Consider the following 22,323-nt stretch of genomic DNA (forward strand, 5'->3'; position numbering starts at 1 on the left):
CATATCCAACAATTTTATTGTTTTAGCTGCTAAATCATATGAATTAAATATTTCTACAAAGGCAGGTACATGGTGGTTCAGGTCTTTAATTTCAGCAGAGACAGAGGCAGAGACAGGAGAATCTCTGTGAGTTAAAGCCAGCCTGGTCTTCATAATGAGTCTCAAGCCAGATTGGGCTACAAAATGAGACCCTGTCTCAAAACAAAACAAAACAAAATAAAACTCTGTTGTCTGTTTGCACTTATACACTTATATCCAGAGCAGGTAAATCCAAATAGAAAGTAAATCTGTGGTATCTGGAGACTGAGGGTATACGCAAATTAGAGTGCTATATATGGGTTTGGCGGGGGGGGGGGGGGGGGGGGGGGTTACAGAAAAACACTCCAGAGCTACACTGTGGCTGTGTTTGCATGAGATTATAAATATATTAAATTCCACTAAGTTGGACACTTATGAACCTGGTCTTCTGTAAATTAGGCAAGCACTCTCTCAACTGAGCTGTGTGCTCAGGCCCCAGGAAGGATACTTCTTGTTCCTGGTCTGTGCCTTCCCCCCTCTTTGTTTCCTGGCCACTCTGAGGTGAATAGCTTTGTCCCATCATACCCTCTGGGACATGATGTTTGTTTTGTCAGATGCCCCACAGCAATGCAGTCAATGACCATGGTCTGATTGATAGCTCTGAAACAATGAGCCAAGATAAAATTTTCCTCCTTTTTGCATTGGTTTTTTTTTCTTTTTTCTTTTCCCTCAACTACATGGTCATATTGACAACAGATGATCACACTCCTCTCCTCATCAAATTTGGTCACAGACTCTTTGCACACTCTTCTGTTAAGAGAGCTTAGAGTCTCTGTTGGCCCCAGTTCAGTGTCTGACTACTTACACATGGTTAACATCTGAAGGCATAAGTGTAAAGATTTCACTAGACCCAAGATAAATGATAAATGGGTATTTATTGGGAAACACACAGATAAATACAATGAACTGCTGGAGTGCTTCTCTGCCCTTCCTAACAGATCAGCTGGCCCAAGAAAAAAAAAACCAAAAAGAAGCCACACCTCAAACTTCCCTCTTTCTGCTGCCTGAAGCCACACCTAAAGGGGTGTGGCCACCGTTACAGGTTCACCAGCAAGATTGCTACAAAAATCATTTAACTTCTGAGCCACTTCTCAAAAAGTCTTCCAGGCTGGGCATGGTGGTATATACCTTTAATCCCAGCACTCCAAAACAGAGGCCAGTCTGTCTACAAAGCAAATTCCAGGGCAGCCAGAGCCACATAATAGAGGTAGCTTGCCTCAGAAAAAGAAAAAGAAAAGGAAGAAAGAAAAAGAAGATTTCTGTGCATCCTAATGAAATCGCAAGCCTGTCATTTCATGGGAAGGTAGGGGTGGAGGGAGGGAGGGAGGGGAAGGGAGAGGGAGAAAGAGGGAGAGGAAGAGGGAAAGCGAGAAGGAGGAGGAGAGGGAGAAGAAGGAGAGAGGGGGGAGGAGGGGGAGGGAGCAGAGATAGAGAAGGTGTTCCAAGTGCTCCAGTAAATCCCCTCCCATGCAGGGACCACTTTGGATTACCAACCATTTGACTACAGCCTCCTTGAGACTGAACTGGTACCAGCCACAGCAGGGGTCAAGTCACACCACAAAGCTGTGTGAACAAGCCCACAGTGGTATTCAGCCCTTAGTTTGGGTGGCTTCTTATTGAGAATTAGTAACTATCCCCAAAGGGTATGCTGCTGTGTGCATTTGCCACTGTGTACATAAGCCCTCTGAGAGGTGGTTAAGTTGTGTCCAGATTTTTCACTATTTCAACAGCTCAGCTCTGGACATCCTTCTAGAAACGACTCGGTGCGGTTTTCTGAATTCCCACCCTGACACCCAACAGAGGCACTCTTCACGGAAACTTCCAGAGGAAAAAATCCAGAGATAGTCTCAACTCGTTCAAGAAGCAAAAATAAATGATGGTATTTCCAGGCAACCTTATGAGAGGAAATAAGGCCCTTCCTTAATTCTAAGGAGTTCTTGCTTCCATTCAGTGATAGGTGTCAGGGGTCATCACATTTCACACAGGGGTGGCCATACCTGTGCTTTTCTGATGCAGCTCCTCAAGCCTTCTTTTCGGATGTATGGGGCCCATATAAGACAGATTTTTGGTTGAAGATACATTACAGAAGGGATGATGCATATGGTCACTGCCTCCACCATGCTCTGGGTGGTTACCCTAACCTTTGGGAGTAGATTCCTTGATTAAGCCTTCCTTCTGTGAGTATAGCCATCAGTAGAATAAAAACCATGTATTCGGGGTAAGGGTGGTTTGGGAATTCTTCACTGAACAAGATTCCAAAGGTAGGATGCTCTCAGTACATGGATATGAACGTCGATTGCTGCAGGGCAGGCCTAAAGGATGTGTGACCTCCCTTCACTGTGACTCCTGCTTTAACAAACACGAGGAAGTTGGCAGAAGGTGATGGGGAAAGGGAAGAAGCTTCCCTTTGGGGCAGAACATGTGAAAAGAAACCTGAGCCATTTTAAAGCTTAAGCTGTGGTGTCAGCATGGGCAGGCATGGTTTAGAAAGGAATGGTAGTAGAAGTGATGAGAATTGGAATTAGTTACAAGTAGGGAAGAACTGTATTCTTGGAGTTGACCCAGTTTTGGAGAGGAGAGGGAGAAATGCTCGCAAAAGGGCCAGAAAGAGGTGGGCACATTTGTCCAGCATGCATGCTTGGGGCCCTCTGTTCCATCCCCAGCACCCCTGGCTATAATGACATAAGAGAGAGAAGTCCAAGAGATAAGAGTGCAGAAAAATGCAGTGTTGCAAGAGTTATGAAGGACTGGGCACACAGTATGTAGGGCTTAGTGCCAGATTAAGAGCAGGGCACTTTGTTTAAAAAAGAAATTCTCAAGCACTTTAAGATAGCTACATCAAAGGACAGGACACTGCAGCTAACTCTACAGGTTGCACAGTTAGAAGTTGGCCCTGAAATTAAGAGGCTAGAGAATTTCAAAAGAAGGGCACATCAAAGAGGATGAGATTTTAAAACAGGGGCAGAGGACAAACATGAGCTCACAGAAGACTAAAGTGTTGACAGCTTGCCAGATAGTGTACAAACACAGACGATAGAGGACTATGTCCCTTCTGCCTTACTGTAATAGAACATCGGAGGCTGGGTAACGCGTAAAGGAAGAACTTTGCTCGGTTGATGATTCTAGGGCTTGAAACATCCGAAGAGTATTACCCTGGTGTATGGTGAGAAAAGCAGTATGGAAAGCAAGAGTGTGTAAAGACACTGAGCAGGTGGGGTAGCCCCACTTTATAAAAACTACTTTCAGGAGTAGGCATTAATTCCTATCAACAGTGGAGCCTCTACAACGAATTGTTTCTTGTTGACCTTTGACTTGTTATATAGCCAAGGGTGATCTTGAACTTCTGATTTTCCTGCCTCCACTTACTGAGTCCCAGAATTACTAGTGTGTACTTTCCCAAACAGCACTGCCAACTGGGGACCAAGTGCTTAAATACTTGAGGCTGTAGATGCCATCACTGTAACACAACAGTTGTCATTGTGTGTGTCTGTGTAGTGGATGAGAAATGTCCCTGGAGGCTCAGGTGTTTGAACACATGGTCCCTGGTTGGTGCTGGGACTCTTACCCTGTGGAACTCTAAGTGCCAATAAACCCTTCCTTCTGTAAGTTGCCTTGGTTACGGTATTTGGCCACAGCAACAGGAAGTAAGCCTTGGTTTACAGGACCCTGAGGCTCAAATGCAGGGCTTCATATGTGCTAGACAAGCATTCTGCCAGCTGAGCTACATTTTCAGGTTCTACCACTTCTCAATTCCATCCATTATGGACCAAGCCTCCAACACTGGAACCTTTGGAAAGAAGGAACCATATCCAACCATAGCAAGGAATCTGAAGACAGTCTAGTGGTTCAGGGAATAATTGGGCTAAGGAACAAATGTTTTCAGAGTAGACACAATTGTATTTGTTGGCTTGGGGAAAGAGCAGGCAAGATTGGAAGTATAAGAAAGGAACAAGTGAGAGCTTGATGTTTGGAAAAGGTGAGAGATAACAGAGGTGAGAGATGATATAGTTTGGAAAGTCAGCCTGCAGCCATTTTGGAGTAATGGAATAAGGAGGAAGCATGGAGACAGAACAAAATCAAGAAGGAAACCCTATAGACTTTCCAAGATTATTATATGATGTATTATACTCAACAGGACCAGACCAGGCATGAAAATAGAATCCACAGGAAACAAGCACGCACAGATGTATATGCAGGTAAAACACCCTACACATAAAAAAAAAATAAAGTTACCATTTTAATTTTCAATTCTTTTTTCAAAGAGACAAAAAAAATTGAAAATTTAAGTACTCTGTTCTGTATGTGAACCGAAAGGATGGCCTGCTATTTAGGTAAGCATGAAAAGAGTCTTAAATTGTGTCAGTTATTAACTTCTAATTTGTGTGAAAAAACCCTCCAGAACTTTCCCTTTCTCTAACTAGTAATTAAAGCATTACCATGGAGCAATTAAGCACTGGGTATTTAATAAAAATAAAGATAGTGGAACCACTCCACCTGCACAGGCATCAAGATAAGCATCAGCGGCAAGAGAACTAACAACAACAGAACTCCATTTGAATGTATGAAGACAATTAAGACAACACATCGCAATTGGAAACACATAGTGGAGAACAAACCGGGCAGGATTATATTACTCAACTCAGACATGGACATACATAGCTTGAGCTAGGGAAAATGATCCAGTTGATAAAGTCAGTTATGGATTAATATTTGCCAATAAATAAGAAAGCTTCACTTCTGCCTTAGAGGTGTTTGATTTTGCACGTTAATAACCCTGCATAATATCTGTGAGTTCTGTGTAGGAGAGCTGAGAGCAAAGCTTGGCTCAGATTTAACATCCTTGTGACTTTGTCACTTGACAGAGGCAGGGGTTGACCTTTAGCTTTGTCCAGTCAGTAGTACAGCCCCAAGAGGAAGTTTTAACAACTCAAATTTAAAGAAACCAACCAACCAAACAGGAAAAGTAGCTTGAGTAGATATTCTTAGAAATCTATTGACTTAAAGTGCCTTCCTTTCTCTGTCAGGCTTGTCTGAGACCTTGTGAATCAACACTGCCCCTCAAGGAACCTATTCCATCCCTAAGGCTTGGAGGTTGTGTAGCCTGCTCGGAATACTTAGAATAACTTCACTATTTGTTCTGCAAACAGTCTTACTGCTAAGGTTTATCTTTCCACCTTCTTGAGAGTATGCACACAGACAGAAAATCTGACCAACTCTGCAAGGATTCTCAAGCCTCAGGTAGGCTACCTGTGCGTTTATTAAATTGCAGATTCCCAGGTACCCACTCTACCTCAGGGATTCAGGACCAGGCTATTGTTCCATTTGTGTTTTGTTTCTCTTTTATAATGTTGCCCTAAGTGTTAAACATTTTTTAAAGAAATAAAATGATTGCATAAATACTTTGCAGTACTTATTGTTCTGATATAGTATAAAGAATATTTCATATGTACATGAAAGAATAGTAAAATACATAAAAATGTATACATGAGACTAGATTATCATTGTTCAACCAAAATAAAATGTTAGATCAGAATAAATGCAGAAACAAATGTAATAACTCAATATTTCCTATTGAAAAAAGAAATAAACAATACCACTTTATTTACTATAGTTTTCATTTTTGACCATGCAGTTATTTTAACATGTAGTTCTTTATTGTTACTTTACATTATAATAACAAACACAACAGCCCTTTAAAAACAACAAACCAAGCCTAGTGTGTTGGACCATGCCTGTTATCCCACATGCTCAGGAAGCCTGAGGCAGGAGGATTCTGAGTTTGAGATGGGCCTGAACTGCTTCGTTTCAAAAACTGAGGTTGGGGCTATGACTCAGTTGGTAGAGTGGGACATGGGGCCCCAAACTTGGTAGATAGAGGTAAGAGAATCAGATATTCTAGGTCTTCTCAAGCTACACAGAGAATTCTGGAATATCTTGGGATACTTGAGATTCTGTCTTAAATAAAAATTAACAGACTTTAGGTTTTTTATTTTAAATTTGCAAAAAGGGAAGGAAAAGTACTTAGTGCCCATGCAGTTTGGTAGCCCCAGGCTCCTCTGTTACCTACAGTTGTATTAGCATAGCACATCTGTTTCAGCTGATTAGCCAGTATTGCCTTGGATCGTGACTTCTGAAAGGCCAGAGACAAGGTTGCCCAACAAGTCTGGAGCAGGACTAATGCTGGGAACCAAGCCACACCCACACACTCCAACAAGCTCCCTAAGTCATTTCTCTTGCAGAGATGTGTGGAGATTAATGTCATAATGGCTTAATTGCTTAGCTGCTATATCTGTACAAAGTTGGTGGCAGGACTCCTTTGGCCAAATGCTTTGCTTGATATTGAGAACTGTTGACAATTATCCTGGTTCCATCTTAACTTTCCTTCATCCTCTTGTAAACCTGTGGAAGAAACCAATCACACAGCACAGCACAGCATGTGTATCATAAATTAGGTTACACCTTGACTCTTCCTCCAAAAGCTCCCACTCTCTCAATTGGAGGTGGATAGAACACCAAGAAAAAGTCATAATGAGACTGGTCTTCCAACATCTGGAACAAACCCAAGAAGCGGGTACCTAACCAGGTGGGGTGTGTAGCTGGGGATGAGGAGGGCTGTATCGTGTCCCAGAAAGACTCTCCGGGAAGGAGTCTTCTTGAGCTGCTAGCAGTCAGTAAAGACTTCTGTAACCAATTCACTGTTGTTTCCAGTTTGTCAGTCACCAACTCGCAGGCTCCTGAATCTGGCAACACCCAGCCTGTCAGTTCAAAGGGTTCGTGGATCTGGTGTTTGGATGGCCTGGCCCTGCTAAACTGCTATAGAAGGAAACTCCCTCAGAGATGTTGGCGTTCTTTCCCTACTGGGCCAAGTATCACCTTAGGAGGGCCATCTGGATTCTTGTTAGGAAAGCAGATGTTTAGGAATTCCAGTCTGTGCCACAGATCCCCAGATTTCCTGGCCACACTAAAACTGGAGGAGTTCCCTCGGTGGTCACACCAGGACTGACTCCCGGTGGAAGAGAACATCCATCCCTCTTCCTTCCATCTGCCGTTTTCTTTACGCCCAGGGGTACATTTGTAAGTTGCTATAGGACACGTTCCCTTTCCAGTGTACAAAACATTTCCAGGCAGCTATCACAAAAAACTTCTTCTATCCCGACTTGGAGCAGAGAAACTCGACACGGAAAGGCGGCTTGCAGAAGCTGGGATTCGTCTCAGTTTTCCGCTTCCTGTGCAGGGGTCGCTAGCTCACCGGCAGAGCCGAACTGATGAGATCCGTGTGGAGCAGCAGGTTCCTGGAGCGGCTGACACTCACCGCCCTCGGGCCCCTCTCCCATCCCCTGTAACTATCTAGTCTCTATGGCCAGAGGAACGAGTCGGATCTTCTAAAGGAGCCTAGGCAGGTGGTGAGAAGATCCGGGAGAAGCGCAGAGTTGCCAAGGATTCAAACTGGGTCTAGGTGGTAGCCGGGGCTGGCTTGCCGGCCGCTCACGAGGAACGCTGAAGGCGGGGCTCCTGTGGGCGTGGCCGAGCATCCGGTGGGCGTGGTCTGGTGGAAATTGGGAGAGGGAGCGGCCTATGGGAAGCCTGAGCAGGCTATGGACTGGGCTACGATGGGCGTGACCAGGCACCCGAGTAGGCGGGGTCTGTATGTAGTGGAGAACAGGCCCTCAGACCCGGCAGGTTGTAGGAGGAGCTCCCGGGGGGCGGGGCAGGTTCCAGAGTAGGCGTGGTTCTACCCATGGAGGCGTGGTTCTGGGGCGGGGGCGGGGCTTGCGGGCAGGGCGGGCGGAGCACCGGGGTAAGCGAGCCCAGGAGCTGGCAGGAGCCGGCTGCGCCTGGGGCCGGAGCGCTCACCGTTGTTGGCGCGCCGGTGATCCGCAGTGCCCCCGCTCTCACCGAGCGCCCCCGGCGGAGCGCGGAGGGAAGCAGGCGAGTCGCCAGCCCCTTGCCGCCCTCCCCCAGCCCGGGAAGAATGTGCCAACAGCTGTTCTCCGCCCGCGAGCACTTCGCCCAGAAGTGAGGAACTTGGAGGAAGGAGAGACAAAGGCTGCAGCTGGGACAGAGGAGGTCCGGGACGCGGACAAAAGGTGCTGAGGAGCAGCGGCGACCGGGGCATGGCAGCGCGGCGGCTCCGCGGCGGGTGCAGTCGCCCCGAGGCGCGCCGTGACTGACACGCGTGGCTTCCTGGGACCTGCCGCCGCCGCCGCCGCGCTGACTTCCGCGACCGCAGCCGCGCCGCGAAGGTGCGGGCACCGGAACAATGGACTGCTTCTTCCCCGAGGTGAGTGGCGGGGAGGACTCGGAAGAGACCGATGCCGGGACGGGCGACCCGCGCTCGCCCCGGCGCCTGCGCGTCCCGGGAGGGGAAACTTTGTGGGAGTCTGCTGAAACCCCACTCCCTCCGCCGGCCCCGAATCTCGGATGAGTAAGCCTAGGCAGGTTTGGGTTTGTCCTGCTCTCGCATGTCCCCGGGCGTGGGTGGCTGGCTGGCTGACACTCCGCGCCAGGTGAGTCCCCGGGCGCCGGGCGGGGGAGAGCTGCGGGCCGCGGCGGCCCGGGTGCAGGAAAGGCGGTAAAAGGCGCAGCCGGGACGTGCCTTTCTCCAAGAAAGGTCTGGGACTTCCTTTGCCGAATGTGCGGGCTTCCTGTGCAGGAGGCAGTGGCTTCCAGAGGAGCGGGCGAACCAAGTGTGAACCGGGCCGGCAGAGTCCAGTCAACGTTGCAATGCTCGCTCTGCCTCGTCGGGCCTTCAAGTCCCGGGTTCGTGCTCTGCGAGCGGCGCTCCGACAGGGCTGTGGGAAATAGCAGAGCGCGAGACCGAAAGATCCCGTATTTAATGCCATTCTTTGGCAGATCTTGAATTCAAGTTTAAATAAAATTCGTTTAGGGCAAACAAAGGTTATTTTAGAAGATGAAACCGATGCCGGTTTTAGGGTCTTTGAGGGCGGGACACCACAGTTACTTGAGACGAGACTTGAAAGTTCCCTTTTCCCCTGGGATGGAGAGCCGCTCTGGTTTCTTGGCACGATTCCTTTCTTGGTTGTGTTTATTTAATAAATTCTGTATAAGTTTAGAGGTTTGAAGTGGCTCGGAGTAAACTTAGCTGACTTGAGGGAGACTGATGTGATTTTCGCTGAAAGCCAGGGAGATGTTTTGTGAATCCGGGACAGTCGTGGAATCTTCCAGCAAATCAGAGTGGTGAGAGTTTGCCTCCGCTTTAGCTAACTTGCTTATCAGACTTAATTGGCTATAGTGTTTCAAGGTCTGACGTTCACTTACTGTATTCTTAGGCAGCCACTTAGAATGGCCACAGTGATGTATTGTGTTATGTTCGAACTGACTTTTTCCAAAGAGGTTGTCGCTTTCGCCCTGAAAAGGCAGCCTGGAAAGAAATTAATCATCCGTCACTTAGGAAGAAGAGAAATATATAGAAAATTGTGGCACCCCACCCCCCATGGCATTTCCTAATTCATGGTCTTTTGATTCGTGCCTGTAGAAGTCACTGGAACTTAGAGGAGTTGTTCTGCAACAGTAAATGACCGCTAGACTGGGCTTTTATCTATAAGAAAACTGAGGTTCTGTGTCTAAGGCAAACAGTTCTTAACTTGGTGGTGTTTTGGAAAATTTGTGTGTACTTGTTGAGGGGCGACAAGGCTCCCTCCCTAAGCCTGAGAACCTGAGGAGTTCAAGGTCTCCCCTTGGGTAGAATTCTGCCCCCTAGTGCAAGTGGTTGAAACTTCATGATAGCATGTCACAGCAGTTCCAGTCTCCACGTTAGGGAACTTTTAAGCAACTTCAAGGGCTCCTTTTTTACCTTGGTTCTTTGTGAGTAGATCTCCATGACTCGGAACGACCGTGGAATAACATTGAAGTTGTTTCTTTTTAAACTGGTTACCTATTTCATTTTTCCTATTTCTAGAGAAGAATCTTAACCCAAAGATTAGTAAGTCAGCTAGCCCAAGGTTGAAGAACATGTTATTGGATCCACACACAGCCCTGTCTCTTTGATGGCTGGTATTTCTGGGTGTTATTTTTTTTTATTTGCTTGTGTGTTTATGTTATCCTGGTGACTTAGTCAGCCACCAGAGTTCTGCCCCCCCCCACCACAAACACACAAAGCAGTAGGGCATTGAAAAAGCTACACAGTGGTGTCTCATGATTGGAGACACACTCCTAACATAGACCCTTTTACTTTAATGCCTTAGAACACCGGTTTGTTAACTGTTTGGTAAAGGTGTTTCACTGTCCTGTCAGACTAGAAAGTACAGAAATGATATAGTGACCAAGGGCAGCCAGCTTATGGAGCTTCTTCACTTCTTTGCTAACTTTTCCCTGTGATTTAGAGACAATGACTTGTTGCTTGTTAGCCAACAATTGTAAGCTCAAACTAGCAACTAAAATAAATAAATAAATAAACTGTGTGAGGCAGATAACAAGGAAGTAGGGAGAATTTGTGAATCCTGGCTGCCGCTCAGACCTGGACTAGGTCTTTGCAAATTGGGTACCTTTGACCTTGTGGGCCAGGCACCTTTTTGCTGGAGGGGCTGTCTGTGCTCGCCTGTAGCACAGAGAACAGCATCTCTGGCATTCTCACACTCAATGCTTGCAGCCTTCCTCTCAACTTGTGACACCCCAGAATGTATGCAGCTGTTCCTGATAGCACTACAGCCACAAAACTACACCCAGCTTGGCTGCTCTGAGTGAAGCAGTTGCCTCACGGTCCTAATTCCTGTGTGTGCTTCTTGTCTGCACTTGCCTAGTTTAACTGGGATCAGGCGTCCTGCTAGAGGCCAGTGGCCAGGGAAGCTTGCAGGGCTTGTGCCAATCAGCTGACACTGCTGCCTTCAAAATTCGCTCCAGGATTGGTGAAACGGAGCGTGCCAAACTCCCCAGTCAAGTTTCAGTTTCTTCATGGCCTTCATTAAGTTTTTATGGCTTCTCCTGAGCTAATTGCGTGTGCTCACGCATAGGAAAGCTTGCATTTTTTCAGCATTTCTTGCAAAGTTATTAAAAAGTTTAGGTATGTCTGCAGCCAGAAGTAATTACATGCAATAAAATACACACACACACACACACACACACACACACACACACACACAACAAACAAACCAATCAAACAACAATAACAACAATAACTCCCAAAACAGTAAATAGCAAAGGTTCAGCTGCAAAATGGCAAGACTGTTGTGTAAAAATTTTGAGGTTTTCTGTGGGCTCTGTGTTCCTGTCCCCAGAACCAAGAGGAATACAATGGGGCATCGACCATTTCCAAAAGAGCTGACCTCTCTGCTTTCTATTTTAGGCATAGCTGTGGCATAATGGCTGTACAAGTATAAGACTTTGTGTGGATTAACAGCAAGACATAAATAGACACATTGATTTTTTTTGTAATGAGTATGTAGAAGTTGCATAGACATAAATATTAATATGGAAAGCAGGCATTAATGTTTCAAGAGACAGCTCATTAATGAAAATTTGCTAGATAAACCTATTTTTATAGTCTGGTTCAATATGGCTTAGAAGAAGTTAGCCCCAATGATGATCAGAGGAGGTCTATAGGTATAGTTTAGTGGTAGAGGTACTGAGTTTGAGCCTTAACACACTACACACACACACACACCATAGACATACACACATTTACACACACATACACACACAGTCACACACATACACGCTCCTGTTTAACTTGGGACCATAATTTTAGTTGTTACCTGGAGTCATTCAGAAAACATTCTAAGCTAGAAATAGACCCCCAACCACCCACCCCCACTTATTTCTTCCTTCCTTCTGACAAGTGTAGTCTTTGTGTTTGTGAGAGAGCTAGTGGCATTTCCTGTTACGAGAAAATCAACACATTGATATTTTCTGTCATCTGCTCCACACCTCAGCAGTTCCTAATATGCAGGAGAGGTGCTTAGGACCTTTGTCCCACCAAATCTTGAGGTCTGTAACATCACTTGATGACATTGGCTGGGTCCCCTTAGACTTGATTTGTAAGGAGATTAAAGTTTCTTGCCTTGTCTGCGTAGTCCAGAAGAATTTCTGTTGTCAAGTCTCCCCCACCCCATGTCCGGGACAGCAAAGCTGTAGGAACAGCTGCAAGTAGACAGTTGTTCTAGCCCAGAGTACTGTCCAGAGGAGGCCAGGAAAGCCTGCCTCCCCCATGTCATGCGGCCTGATGTTCTTACATCTCTCAGAATCAGGCGGAAACTGGTTTGTGCCAGGCCTTCGGTGTTTAACTGGAGTGGTGAAGATACAGGGTAATGTTTGCTTTTCCAGATCTAACCTCTTTAAGTGGCTTCACCCTTGAGCATACGAACTTTGACCGTGCTCATCCGCTCTCGGGACTAGTGGGGTTGCAGTACCTTTTTAATGCCTTTCAAAACTTTGGCTCCAGAGTGACTGATACATAAAATTATGTTGCAAATTTGCAGGGGACTTGGAAGAACAAGTCTCCAGTGAAGTCTGTGTGAGGCTTGGTACCATTTCCTCTGGCTGTGCAAGAGCCATGTAGGGGCCAGCAAAAGCCTCACATTTCTAGCATCCTTCCAGCCTGAACCATCCATGGGTTCAAAGCACTTGGGAGATCCCTGTGGTCAGCAGGCCTTCTGGGGCTTCTAGTGTCTGTCTTGCTTGGAAGTTAGGCATATGTGAGGTAAGGTTTACAAAGTACTACATGTGGTAGGTGGTGGATATTAAAAGGTCAGTGATCAGAGCTATACTTAGAAGTCATAAGAGAGGTTGAGGACGTAGCTGAGTTGGGAGAGTCCCTGCCTGAGTTAGGTCGCCAGGACACTTAGAACAGGAAGTAGTGGCATATGCCTGCAGTCCACTCAGGAGGTGCCACAGGAAAGTCAGGAGCCTAAGGTCATCCTCAACTTCATAGGAAGTCTGAGGCCAGCCTGGTGCATGAGATGCCTCTGTGTAGGAGGAAACGGTGGAGAAGAAAAGAGGAGGAGGAGGAGGAGGAGGGGAAGGAGGAGGAGGAGGCGGAGGCCGCCTCTGGTGGTGAGTAAATTCAGGTACACATGGTTGCAAGGAAGGCTTGAGAGATGTAATCCAGATTGTTTCCTGACTGGTTGCATTGATTTGCTTTGATTTTCCCCCCCTTTAAAGCTGGAAACTTCTTGGAAATTCTGCACTTCCAGAATTCCATATGGATGATAGCCTGTTCTTACAGCCCTTCTAGGGTGAGGTGCAGTTCTCCAGCTGGTTGTCAAGCCGTCTGACCTTGCGACCCTCTTCCAGATTTGCACCACATTGAGTTCTTACCTTCTGCTTGCTGTCTGTCCTGTATGCAGCACTGCAGCCCTGCAGGTCTTAGCCCTCTGCCCTGTGTGCAGAGTGCTGCAGCTCTTAAATCTCTTCCCTGTGTGCAACCCTGCAGCTCTTAGCTCTCTGCCCTGTGTGCAGCCCTGCAGCTCTTAGCTCTCTGCCCTGTGTGCAGCCCTGCAGCTCTTAGCTTGCTGCCCTGTGTGCAGCCCTGCAGCTCTCACCTGATACTTGCTGCTTTGTGTAAAGTTTGGATGGCTGTCCTGCCTGCCCACTCCAGCAGTCACGACCACAGCCACCTCCCACTCTCTACCTTGAGCCTGTTTTCTCTCCTTTTGATCTTTGGAGGGATTTGTCAACTAGTGGCTTTGTATACTTTACATGACTTCCCCCTTCTCAAATGAGTGAGCTGAACCACGACAAGTTAGATATCTTACATATAAATACATTCTGCTGCATCGTGTACATAGAAAGGAAAGTCCTCAAGTCCTCGAGGGTGGGAGTTGACCTTTGAATAGTAGGTAGTTTCATCTAAAGAGCAGATTTTATATATATATATATATATATATATATATATATTGTTTTGTTTTAGGACAAAGAGAGAGTTGAGGGGAGATGTTTCTAACATTTTACAGTTTTTTTTTTGAAGATAATACTAAGACAGGCACTGTTTGTTCGAGACTTACCATGTACTAGGCATGTTGTTGAGCTGTTGACATTTGTGCGCTCATTTAATTCACATAGCCCTGTAAGTACAGCTCATTCATTGTGTACGTATACTCCATGGATGAAGAAAATAAGGCAGAGAGAGAGGTTAAGTAATTGGCCTAGTGTCATGCAGCTAAAAAGTGGACACATTACAGTATTATTTCAGAATCAGTCCTTCCAGAGACACTGAAAGCCCCATGCATCTGTCATTTCTGTCTCTTGGTTCCCTTTGTCTTAAAATCACTTTATCTTTCCTAGGCTCTTACTAAGTCACTTCTGAGTTGGGTAACAAGTGGGTTTCACCCTAGAAACATTGAAGACTCCATGGAGAATGCTAATCAGCATTTCAGTTTTTTTTAACTTGCCTTGCTTTTTACATAGGGAAGACAAGTGCATCTGTGTCCCTTTAAAAGACAGTTTCTGAAGGTACCCATCCCCACCTTAGGAGAGCTGCAAGATCATGTTAGGCACTGGGTACCTAGGCATCCCAGAAGGGTCTGGTTTATTAAAAGAAAAGGTAAGGTCATTTGTTTCACAGTTTCTGACAGTTGCTGGAGTGATCATTATTTTCCCGCATGAAAAATTTCTGATATGTGACCCCTGTGGGAGGGTTGCGACCCACAGGTTGAGAACCGCTGCTCTGATGGTAGGGGCATAGTTTCCCTGCTATAGGAGAACTCCGTATAAACTCTTCTTGTTTATGTATGTAAAACTTCTTGGGTAGTGGCTTTCCATGTATCACTCTCAGAAGGTCTTTGGTGTTATTTATCCCGCCCCCTACACTCCCTCTCCTCTGTCTTCCACTTCCTTTATACCAGTGCATTCCATCTCCCGCTTTTGCCTTTATTTTTCACGTGTGGTCTATGTCTCTATGTATGTGACATTACATGTGGCTGCTCACAGAGGCCAGAAGAAGGTTCTGGGTCCCCTGGAGCTGGAATTATAATCATTTGTGAGCTGGGTGACATGGGTGCTGGGAGCCTACTTGGTTCCTCTGTAAGCACAGCAATCGCTCCTGACTGCTGCACAATCTCCTGACCTCCTAAAACATTTTATTTATTTGAGTGTGGCTGCGCAAGTGCTGATGTGCACATGTTAGAGGTCGGGACAATTTGTGAAAGTTGATTCTCATTCCACCATGTGGGTCCCAGGAATTGAACTCAGGTGGACACGCTTGGCCACAGGCACCTTTTCCCACTGAGAGCCATCTTACAGGCCCATGCAAATGCCCCCCCCGCGTTGTGATTTCTAAGGTATCAAAAAGAAAAATGCCACTTTTTTGTGTGTTTCATGTGTAGTTCCTTTCCCACAGAGGCAAAGTTTGGTTTCAAATTATTAAGAAATGAGGCTTAAAATGGAATGGCTAAATTCTATTGTGAGTTCTTGGGAAAGTTCCATGATATTGCCAGTGAGACTACACACCAAGTAAATGCTATTAGTAGGGAGTCAAAATTAATATTATTTTCCAGCAGAGACCAAGATGTTCATTTCCTTGATATTGTTTGTTTTGTGATACGCACAACACTCAGGAGTCCACAGTTGAGGGAGACTTTCTAGGTGTCTGGTCTAACTGTAGTAGCACTGTCCATTCTTTTAGCAGATGTATCAATCCCACGACTCTTTTCAGGATGTTGCTAGCTGTTTGCTGCCATAACAGCACCTGAACCTTATTTTGGTACCTAGCCCATTGAACGCTTGTCTGATTACTTCTTCGAGATGAAATTTCACAGGCACGGATGTGTGTGATCAAAGCAAATGCACAAGTTTACTCGGACTCCTCTGATTGCATAAGCTTGACGGAAAGTGTCAGTTCACCTTGTGGGAGGCACCGATGAGCCACTGGCATGATGTATTTATGAGCCGGGGGGTGGGTGTGCTTTTGTAGCTCCTCATTAGAATCAGTGAAATGCACAACTTGGTGGGGGAAGTTAGCACCGGATCATGGATTTGTGCTGCCACAGCTGGCTCTTCAGTTTTTCTTGACCGATTACCAGCAAGGCTGCTGACATACCCTCCTCTCTATCTGGGCATGCTTGTGTGCGTTTGAGGTCAAAGTTTCACAGGAACCAAGAGATACCTTTTCTGGGTATTTGTTTGAGGAATGACTTATATAGTCTTCTTTTAATTTCCTTTCCTTTACCATAGTTGGTCTGTGATTGCTATTTTAATTAGGGGACTTAATGAACACACAATAAGGGTGCGTGTGTGTGTGTGTGTGTGTGTGTGTGTGTGTGTGTGTGTGTGTGTGTGTGTGCGCGCGCGCGCACGCGCGCGAGCGTCCGTGTGCGCATGCACGCATTCATGTGTTGGGAGATCTAGGTATGTTTAAGTTCATTATTTATTAACTCAGAAAGTCTTCCCACTGACTCGGAAATCAAAGTGTTAAGACTTCCTACCTCCCTAACAGAGCTGCCATTGTCCTCTCCTAAAACTTGCCTCTTGTTTATTTTCACCCACACTTTGTTCTCCAGATGTGACCGCAGGGGACTTAGCAGGGTGAAGGTAGAAGACACCTGTCCTTGTCCTCACCTTGAGACTGGCCCTTAATTTATTACTGCATAAGAGAGGCGATGCTTTTAAAACCCACTTGTGCATATGGTGAGCTAGCAGTTCTCAGAAGCCAAACCAGACTGCTGGATTCTATATCTCTTTTGTCTTTCATTAGATTTACTGGTAGAGGCCAGAGCTAAGGGCCAGCAAGGTCACTTGCCCTCTAGTAGTTTCCAGGCTCAAATTGCTGGGTGAATTCAAGTGTACTACTTTTCACATCTTGCCAACCCTGGCACTGTTGACATTGTTGTTGGTGGGGGTGTGTGTGGGGGTTGTCCCATATATAGTAGGGTTTTTAGCCTCATTGCTGACCTCTCAGTTACTGGGTATCAGTATCACCAACTCCCTGGCTGTGACAACAAATGTTTCCGGATATCAGCCGGTGTAAGCTGGCATCAAGGCACCATGGCTCTATATCCTTTCTGTTCTGTTGCAGATGAACTGCGGTAGTGTGCTTTCGGCCTTCTCCAGCTCTTCTCTTTCCTAATGGCTTCTCATGGCTTTGGGTGATGTGGAGCAACCAGACCTTTATCAGTGCTGTAGTTGATTCTGTGTGGGCTCCGGATTCGCCCTCATGTGTCAGTATGTGTGTGCACATTTGCAACCGTCACTTGACATTTGAGTCATATATCAAATTCCTGTACAGCTGGACCCTCTGCCTCAGGCTTCTTCAGGCTCTCCCACGGGTCCCTTCACCAAGTGCTCTTTTACTTATGTCCTATCCCTCAGCATTAGGGAAATAGTGCTTACGCTGAGTAATTAACTAACAGTTGTTCTCTGCATAAAAAAAAAAAAAAAAGGGTCACGATTTTCTCAAAAATCCCAGTGTGCTGGTAAATAAGTCGCATCCCAGGTCCTGTCCTTGTGTGTTTTGGAGTTTTATTCTGATTTCTTTAAAAAGTAATGAAGTATAGGTTTAGAATCTGCCCAACCGGCTAGGAGCGTAGCTCTCGGCAGAATGCTTGTTCAGCCGTGTCAGGCTCTGGGTTCAGGCCCTGTTGTTGCAAAAACACTTTTTTATAAAATGCCTGGGTGTACAGGAGGCCCTTCCTCTTCCTGTCACTCAGTTTCCCTGGTGCTGACCTTTTACATAACAATATTTCAGTATCAAAACAGTAGTTCAGCACCAAAGCAATAATAGTTCAGTCTCAGAACTGAAATCAGTATAGTCTGGAGACCTTGCTTTGGTTTCCCGGGTCTCATAGACTCTCACTCCTGTGTGCACACATCTCTACATGTGGCTCTCAGTTATGTTTCCCAGAGTGTAGTGAGTGCTTCACCGCCCACAGTGTCACCATGAGAACTGTTCTGACAGTCCCTGGGTACTCCTTATCATCTCCTCCTTATTTTCCTTCAACCTCCCATCTTCCTTCCCTATAATTTATTTCATCACCCAAGATTGTGATGTAAATGAATCCAGACACAACAGGATATAACCTTTTTTTGTCTTGTCCTGAGACAGAGTCTCTCCTCATTGCCTAGGCTGACACTGAACTGACTACCTTGCTATGTAGCCAGGTGACCTTGAATCCTGATCTTCCTGCCTCCACCTCCCATGGTGCAAATGTAGAGGTCAAAGGGCATCTCTACGGTGTCAGTTCTCGTCTTCTCCCTTGATTTGGGCCATCAGGCTTGTACAGCAAGCTCTTGTACCCACTGAGTCGTCTCTCTGGCCCTGGATCTCCTCAAAAACTTTGACATTGATTTTTCTACTAGAGTTCTTGGTCATCATTTTACATTGTAGAAATCCCTAGCATGAGTCTCTTCAACTGAGACAGGTGCATCGTGAAATACAACGAATCAGTGTGGCCAGGCTGTTGGGACTGTGCTCCTTTTCTGTCAGTGTCATAGCCTGAGAACACCCCAGTTCAATTGACAGTTAAGCAAATGGACGCTGAAGCTTGCATACATTGCGGGACCCAGAACAAAAGGGGTCAAGACATTTCTGCCCCCTATCACTGCCACAGGAAGATGGAGACAGAAAGGGCTTTCTTTAAACAAGGCATCCAAACCTCGTTGGGATCAGTCGTGGTTCTGATGGCAGTGAGGGCATTGCCCTGGTGAAATGGCATGGCAAGAAAAACTAGAGTATGTGACTGACAATCTCCATCTAAGGACTTGCTACTGTGCTGGGAGCGATGGCTTCCAGCAATGTGTGCCCCACTGGTAACCTTGTCACAGCTTGTGAGTGAGATACTGTATAAGGGGACATGTGGACAAGGGCTCTGTGGAGTCTTCGTGTTGCTCTCATCCTGAGTCTTGTAGGAGGAATGGCTGATGAGGGAGCCCACTGTGGAAACTGGGGGAGCAGTGTCCCTAGAAATTCTTACTGAATAGGGTCTTTTTCTACTGCTTCTGGACCATGCTTTGAGACGAGCTGTATTTGGTGCAGAAGACAAAACAAAAACTTGGAGGTGAGACAATCACATAAGAGAGTGATCTCTAAAACTTTTCATTGCCTCAGTAAGGGCCACCGACTTCACTGGATGGGACTGTCCCTGTGTTTCTCAGTCCTGTCTGGGGAACCTGACCTGCTTGCATCCTTTCCGCATGTTCTTGAGTCAGCTTGCTGCGCCGCCTCCATTGAGACCCCCTCATCTTGCTTCCTTCCCCTTGTAATTACACTATGCAGAGAGATTGGCCCGAGCCCCAGGGAACACCCTGTATTCTGCTCTCACCACCAAAGTTGAATGCCAAAGTCGAGGCAAAGGATTTCCCCACATACTAATCTTCTATCTGGGTTACCTCTGATTTGTATGAAGAGCATGTACCTGTTCTTGTTTGTTCTACGTGTGTGCGAGTGAGTGTGTGTGCGAGTTTTGTGTCTGAGCAGCAGGTAGGTGAGCTGGTATCACCCCAGTGTAAAGAGATGAGGACTTTTATTTAAGTCTATACAGTTAAGTGTAAAATACATTCAGTTTTCCCTTGGGATGTATGAGAAATTGGTTCTAGGACTACCTAACTCCTTGGACAACAAAATCCATGGTGCTCAAACTCAAAGCCCAGAAGTACCACCCCAGGAATGGTACCACCCGCAATGGGCAGTGATGTCACTTATCAGTCACTAATTAAGAAAATGCCCTATAGGCTTGTGTATAGCCTGGTTTTATGAAGGCTTTTCACAATTGAGCCCCCTCACCCACAACTTGTGTCTAGTTGACATAAAGTTAGCCAGCACAGTGCTCATGTGTATATGCACATGTGTATTCCTGGTTCCTGGCTTGAGGTAGTCACAGCTACTGGTAGTGAACTCTCTCACCAAAGCTGTGCCACCCAGGACTTTTCTCATATCTCACCGCTTGTTGTAAAGATCCGGAATCTTCAGTAGGCAGCGCCTCGTGCTGCTTGTGTGTCTCTGAGAAGATAAGATTCAGAAAGCACCTCCCTGCTGTTTCCCACACACTTGTCTTGGTAGGATGGGGTCATCGGGATCCTGTTTTGACTGCCATAATGTCTTCGGCACTAAAGGTGCCTGTAAGTCAGGGATGGTCTCGAAATCTGGTGCCAAGTTCAGCTTCAGGGCACAGACTGTAAATTTGGTATCAGTTCCCTTCAGACTTGGAGACCCACTGAAAGTCTCCTGTTTCTCTCCTTGATGAAGCTTTTTCAGCTGTAACAATTTCCCTCTGGCCTCGGGGCAGATTTGTTAAGTGGACTTTCTGTGTGGTAGGTTAAAAACCATGTGTGGTCAGGGCTGTCTTGCACAGGCCAGAGGACCCTTTTTATCTATAAAATATTTAAAAGCCAGGATCCCCACCCACCCCCCGCCCGGATGGCCTCAAATTTGTGTGTAACTTTGGATGATGATTTTGAATTCCTGATTGCCCTGCCTCCACCTCCCAAGTGCTGCTATTTTGGCTGTGTAGCCACCTGGGATATGTGGCTCCATGGTAGGATTTTTTAAATGCTGGGCAGGCACTCTATGAGCTAAGCTACATCCCCAGCTTCATTATTACTTTTTCCCTCAAGAGATGAAGAAAAAGAAAGCATCAGGTGGAATATACCCTTACTTATAAAATGAGGTTTGGGTTTTGGCATTAAATATTTTGGGCCGTAAACAAATCCAGTACTCTGCATTTGTAAAGGATAAAATGTACAGCTGCCCTCTCTCTCAAGTTACCCTTTTTCACTATTTTACCATTAAAATGTGAAACCACAAGCCATCAGTACTGACAACAATAGGGAACAAAAAACGGTTTTAACTTGGCCCAAATGGGCCTCAGGCTATGTGTGTGTGGTTTGTATACATTTTGAGATAATGTGTGCTTTGAAATAGACAAGTCCTTTTAAGGAGTTAAGAGGGCTTTCAGTAGAGTGTGACTTTGTTTTTATTTTCATGTTGTCTTTGAAATTTCGAGATGTCTGTTTCATTCCTCACCACAGACAGCCATGTTGTGTGCCTTGGATCCACTGTCATATGATGGGGTCAGAAACATCACTCAGGCTTTTATTGTCTTCAGAGTTTCTTAAAAACCCTCCAGCACCTGAGCCTGATGCAAACGAAGCTTTGGAGCTGATGTGTGCTGGTGAGATGCTGTAGCAAGATAAGTTATCTCTCAGAATGGAGCCTGGGTCTGTGCATCCTAAATTCTTCAAAGATTCCTCCGGGTGGAAAGTGAATTATCTGTGGACATCGTCAAGAATGTGTGTGCTTCTCTGCCCAGAGCCACCGGTCATGTGAGGCTACTTCAGAAGAACTTATTGGCCACCAACGGGAATGAGGAATGGGAGCTGTGCCATGAACCAGAGCGACAGTATAGACTTGCTGGTTGCTCCGGTGATGGAGGCGTTGGTGACAGATAAACATAGCGATTCTCTTCAGAGGCATGATCAAAAAGTAGTTAGAGTACAAGTTTTATGTGTTTCTAGGGAACATCCACAGATGGCTCAGTCACACTGACTTTAAAATCATTTTTTCCTGGGCTTTTATTTGTGTATTTCTAGTAAGCTGCAGAGCCCCTGTGGGTGAGGCCGTGTGGGAGCTGGGGGGGGGGTTGTTTTGTTTTGTGTTGTTTTTGTTTGTTGTTGTTTGAGTCAGTGTGCAGTTTGTAAATGTTGCTTTGGTCTTCTGTCCTGATGCTTCTGGTTGGCTTAGTTATGGACGTGACATGCAGCTGCCTCTCCATCTTGGGGCCTTGAGTCTGTTCCCTTTTTCCTCACCAGGGCGCTGGATTAAAAGTTGATTTAAGGAAATTTAGTGACCGTTTGAAGAAAACCATTTTGGAAAATGATCCTGCTTTTACCAATGTGGATTTAAAAAAAATAACAAATGGCATATGTTTAAGTAAGCTTCTTGAAGGTGAGCCTCGGTGAAGGTCATGATGCCTGGGAAGTGTTTGTCTTAAGGAGTGCAGAGTTTACCATTTAAAAAGAAATAGGGGCTAGGGAGCTGGCTTAGTGGGTAAGAGTGTGCAAATGTGAGGATCAGTGTTCACAGCCCCAGCACCTACATCAAAAGACAGGCATGGCTGTGTGTTCCTGTACCACCAGTATTGTCAGGTAGAGACAGATGGGAGCCCAAGAGCTCTCTCTGGCTAGGCAGCCTAGCTTCTGGCTCAGTGAGAAATGCTATCCCAAGGCAATAAAGCGGGAAGCCATGCAGGAATACCTGATGTCCTGTTCTGACCAGTGTGTGCATATTTCCTCTCGGATGCCTTTGAGGATTCACAGTCTCCCATAGTGTCTGCTCTCTTCCATCTCTCAACTCTCATGACT

At 46.0% G+C, this 22,323-nt stretch overlaps 1 protein-coding gene across 3 annotated transcripts in view; it reads left to right on the forward strand.

Moving 5' to 3' along the window:
- Positions 1 to 7,869: 7,869 nt before the first annotated feature.
- The window catches only part of Myo10 (myosin X), a 207,136-nt gene continuing 192,682 nt past the window's right edge, over positions 7,870 to 22,323 (forward strand). For 2 of the 3 annotated variants that reach the window (XM_027400037.2, XM_027400038.2), the window contains exon 1: positions 7,870 to 8,359. In XM_027400037.2, coding sequence (XP_027255838.1) covers positions 8,339 to 8,359 — 21 coding nt within the window. In that variant the 5' untranslated portion in view covers positions 7,870 to 8,338. The remainder of the gene's footprint in view (positions 8,360 to 22,323) is intronic. The other variant, XM_027400040.2, reaches the window with a different exon arrangement.

The sequence above is a fragment of the Cricetulus griseus genome, chromosome 2, assembly GCF_003668045.3.
Source record: "Cricetulus griseus strain 17A/GY chromosome 2, alternate assembly CriGri-PICRH-1.0, whole genome shotgun sequence".
Lineage (NCBI taxonomy): Eukaryota > Metazoa > Chordata > Mammalia > Rodentia > Cricetidae > Cricetulus > Cricetulus griseus.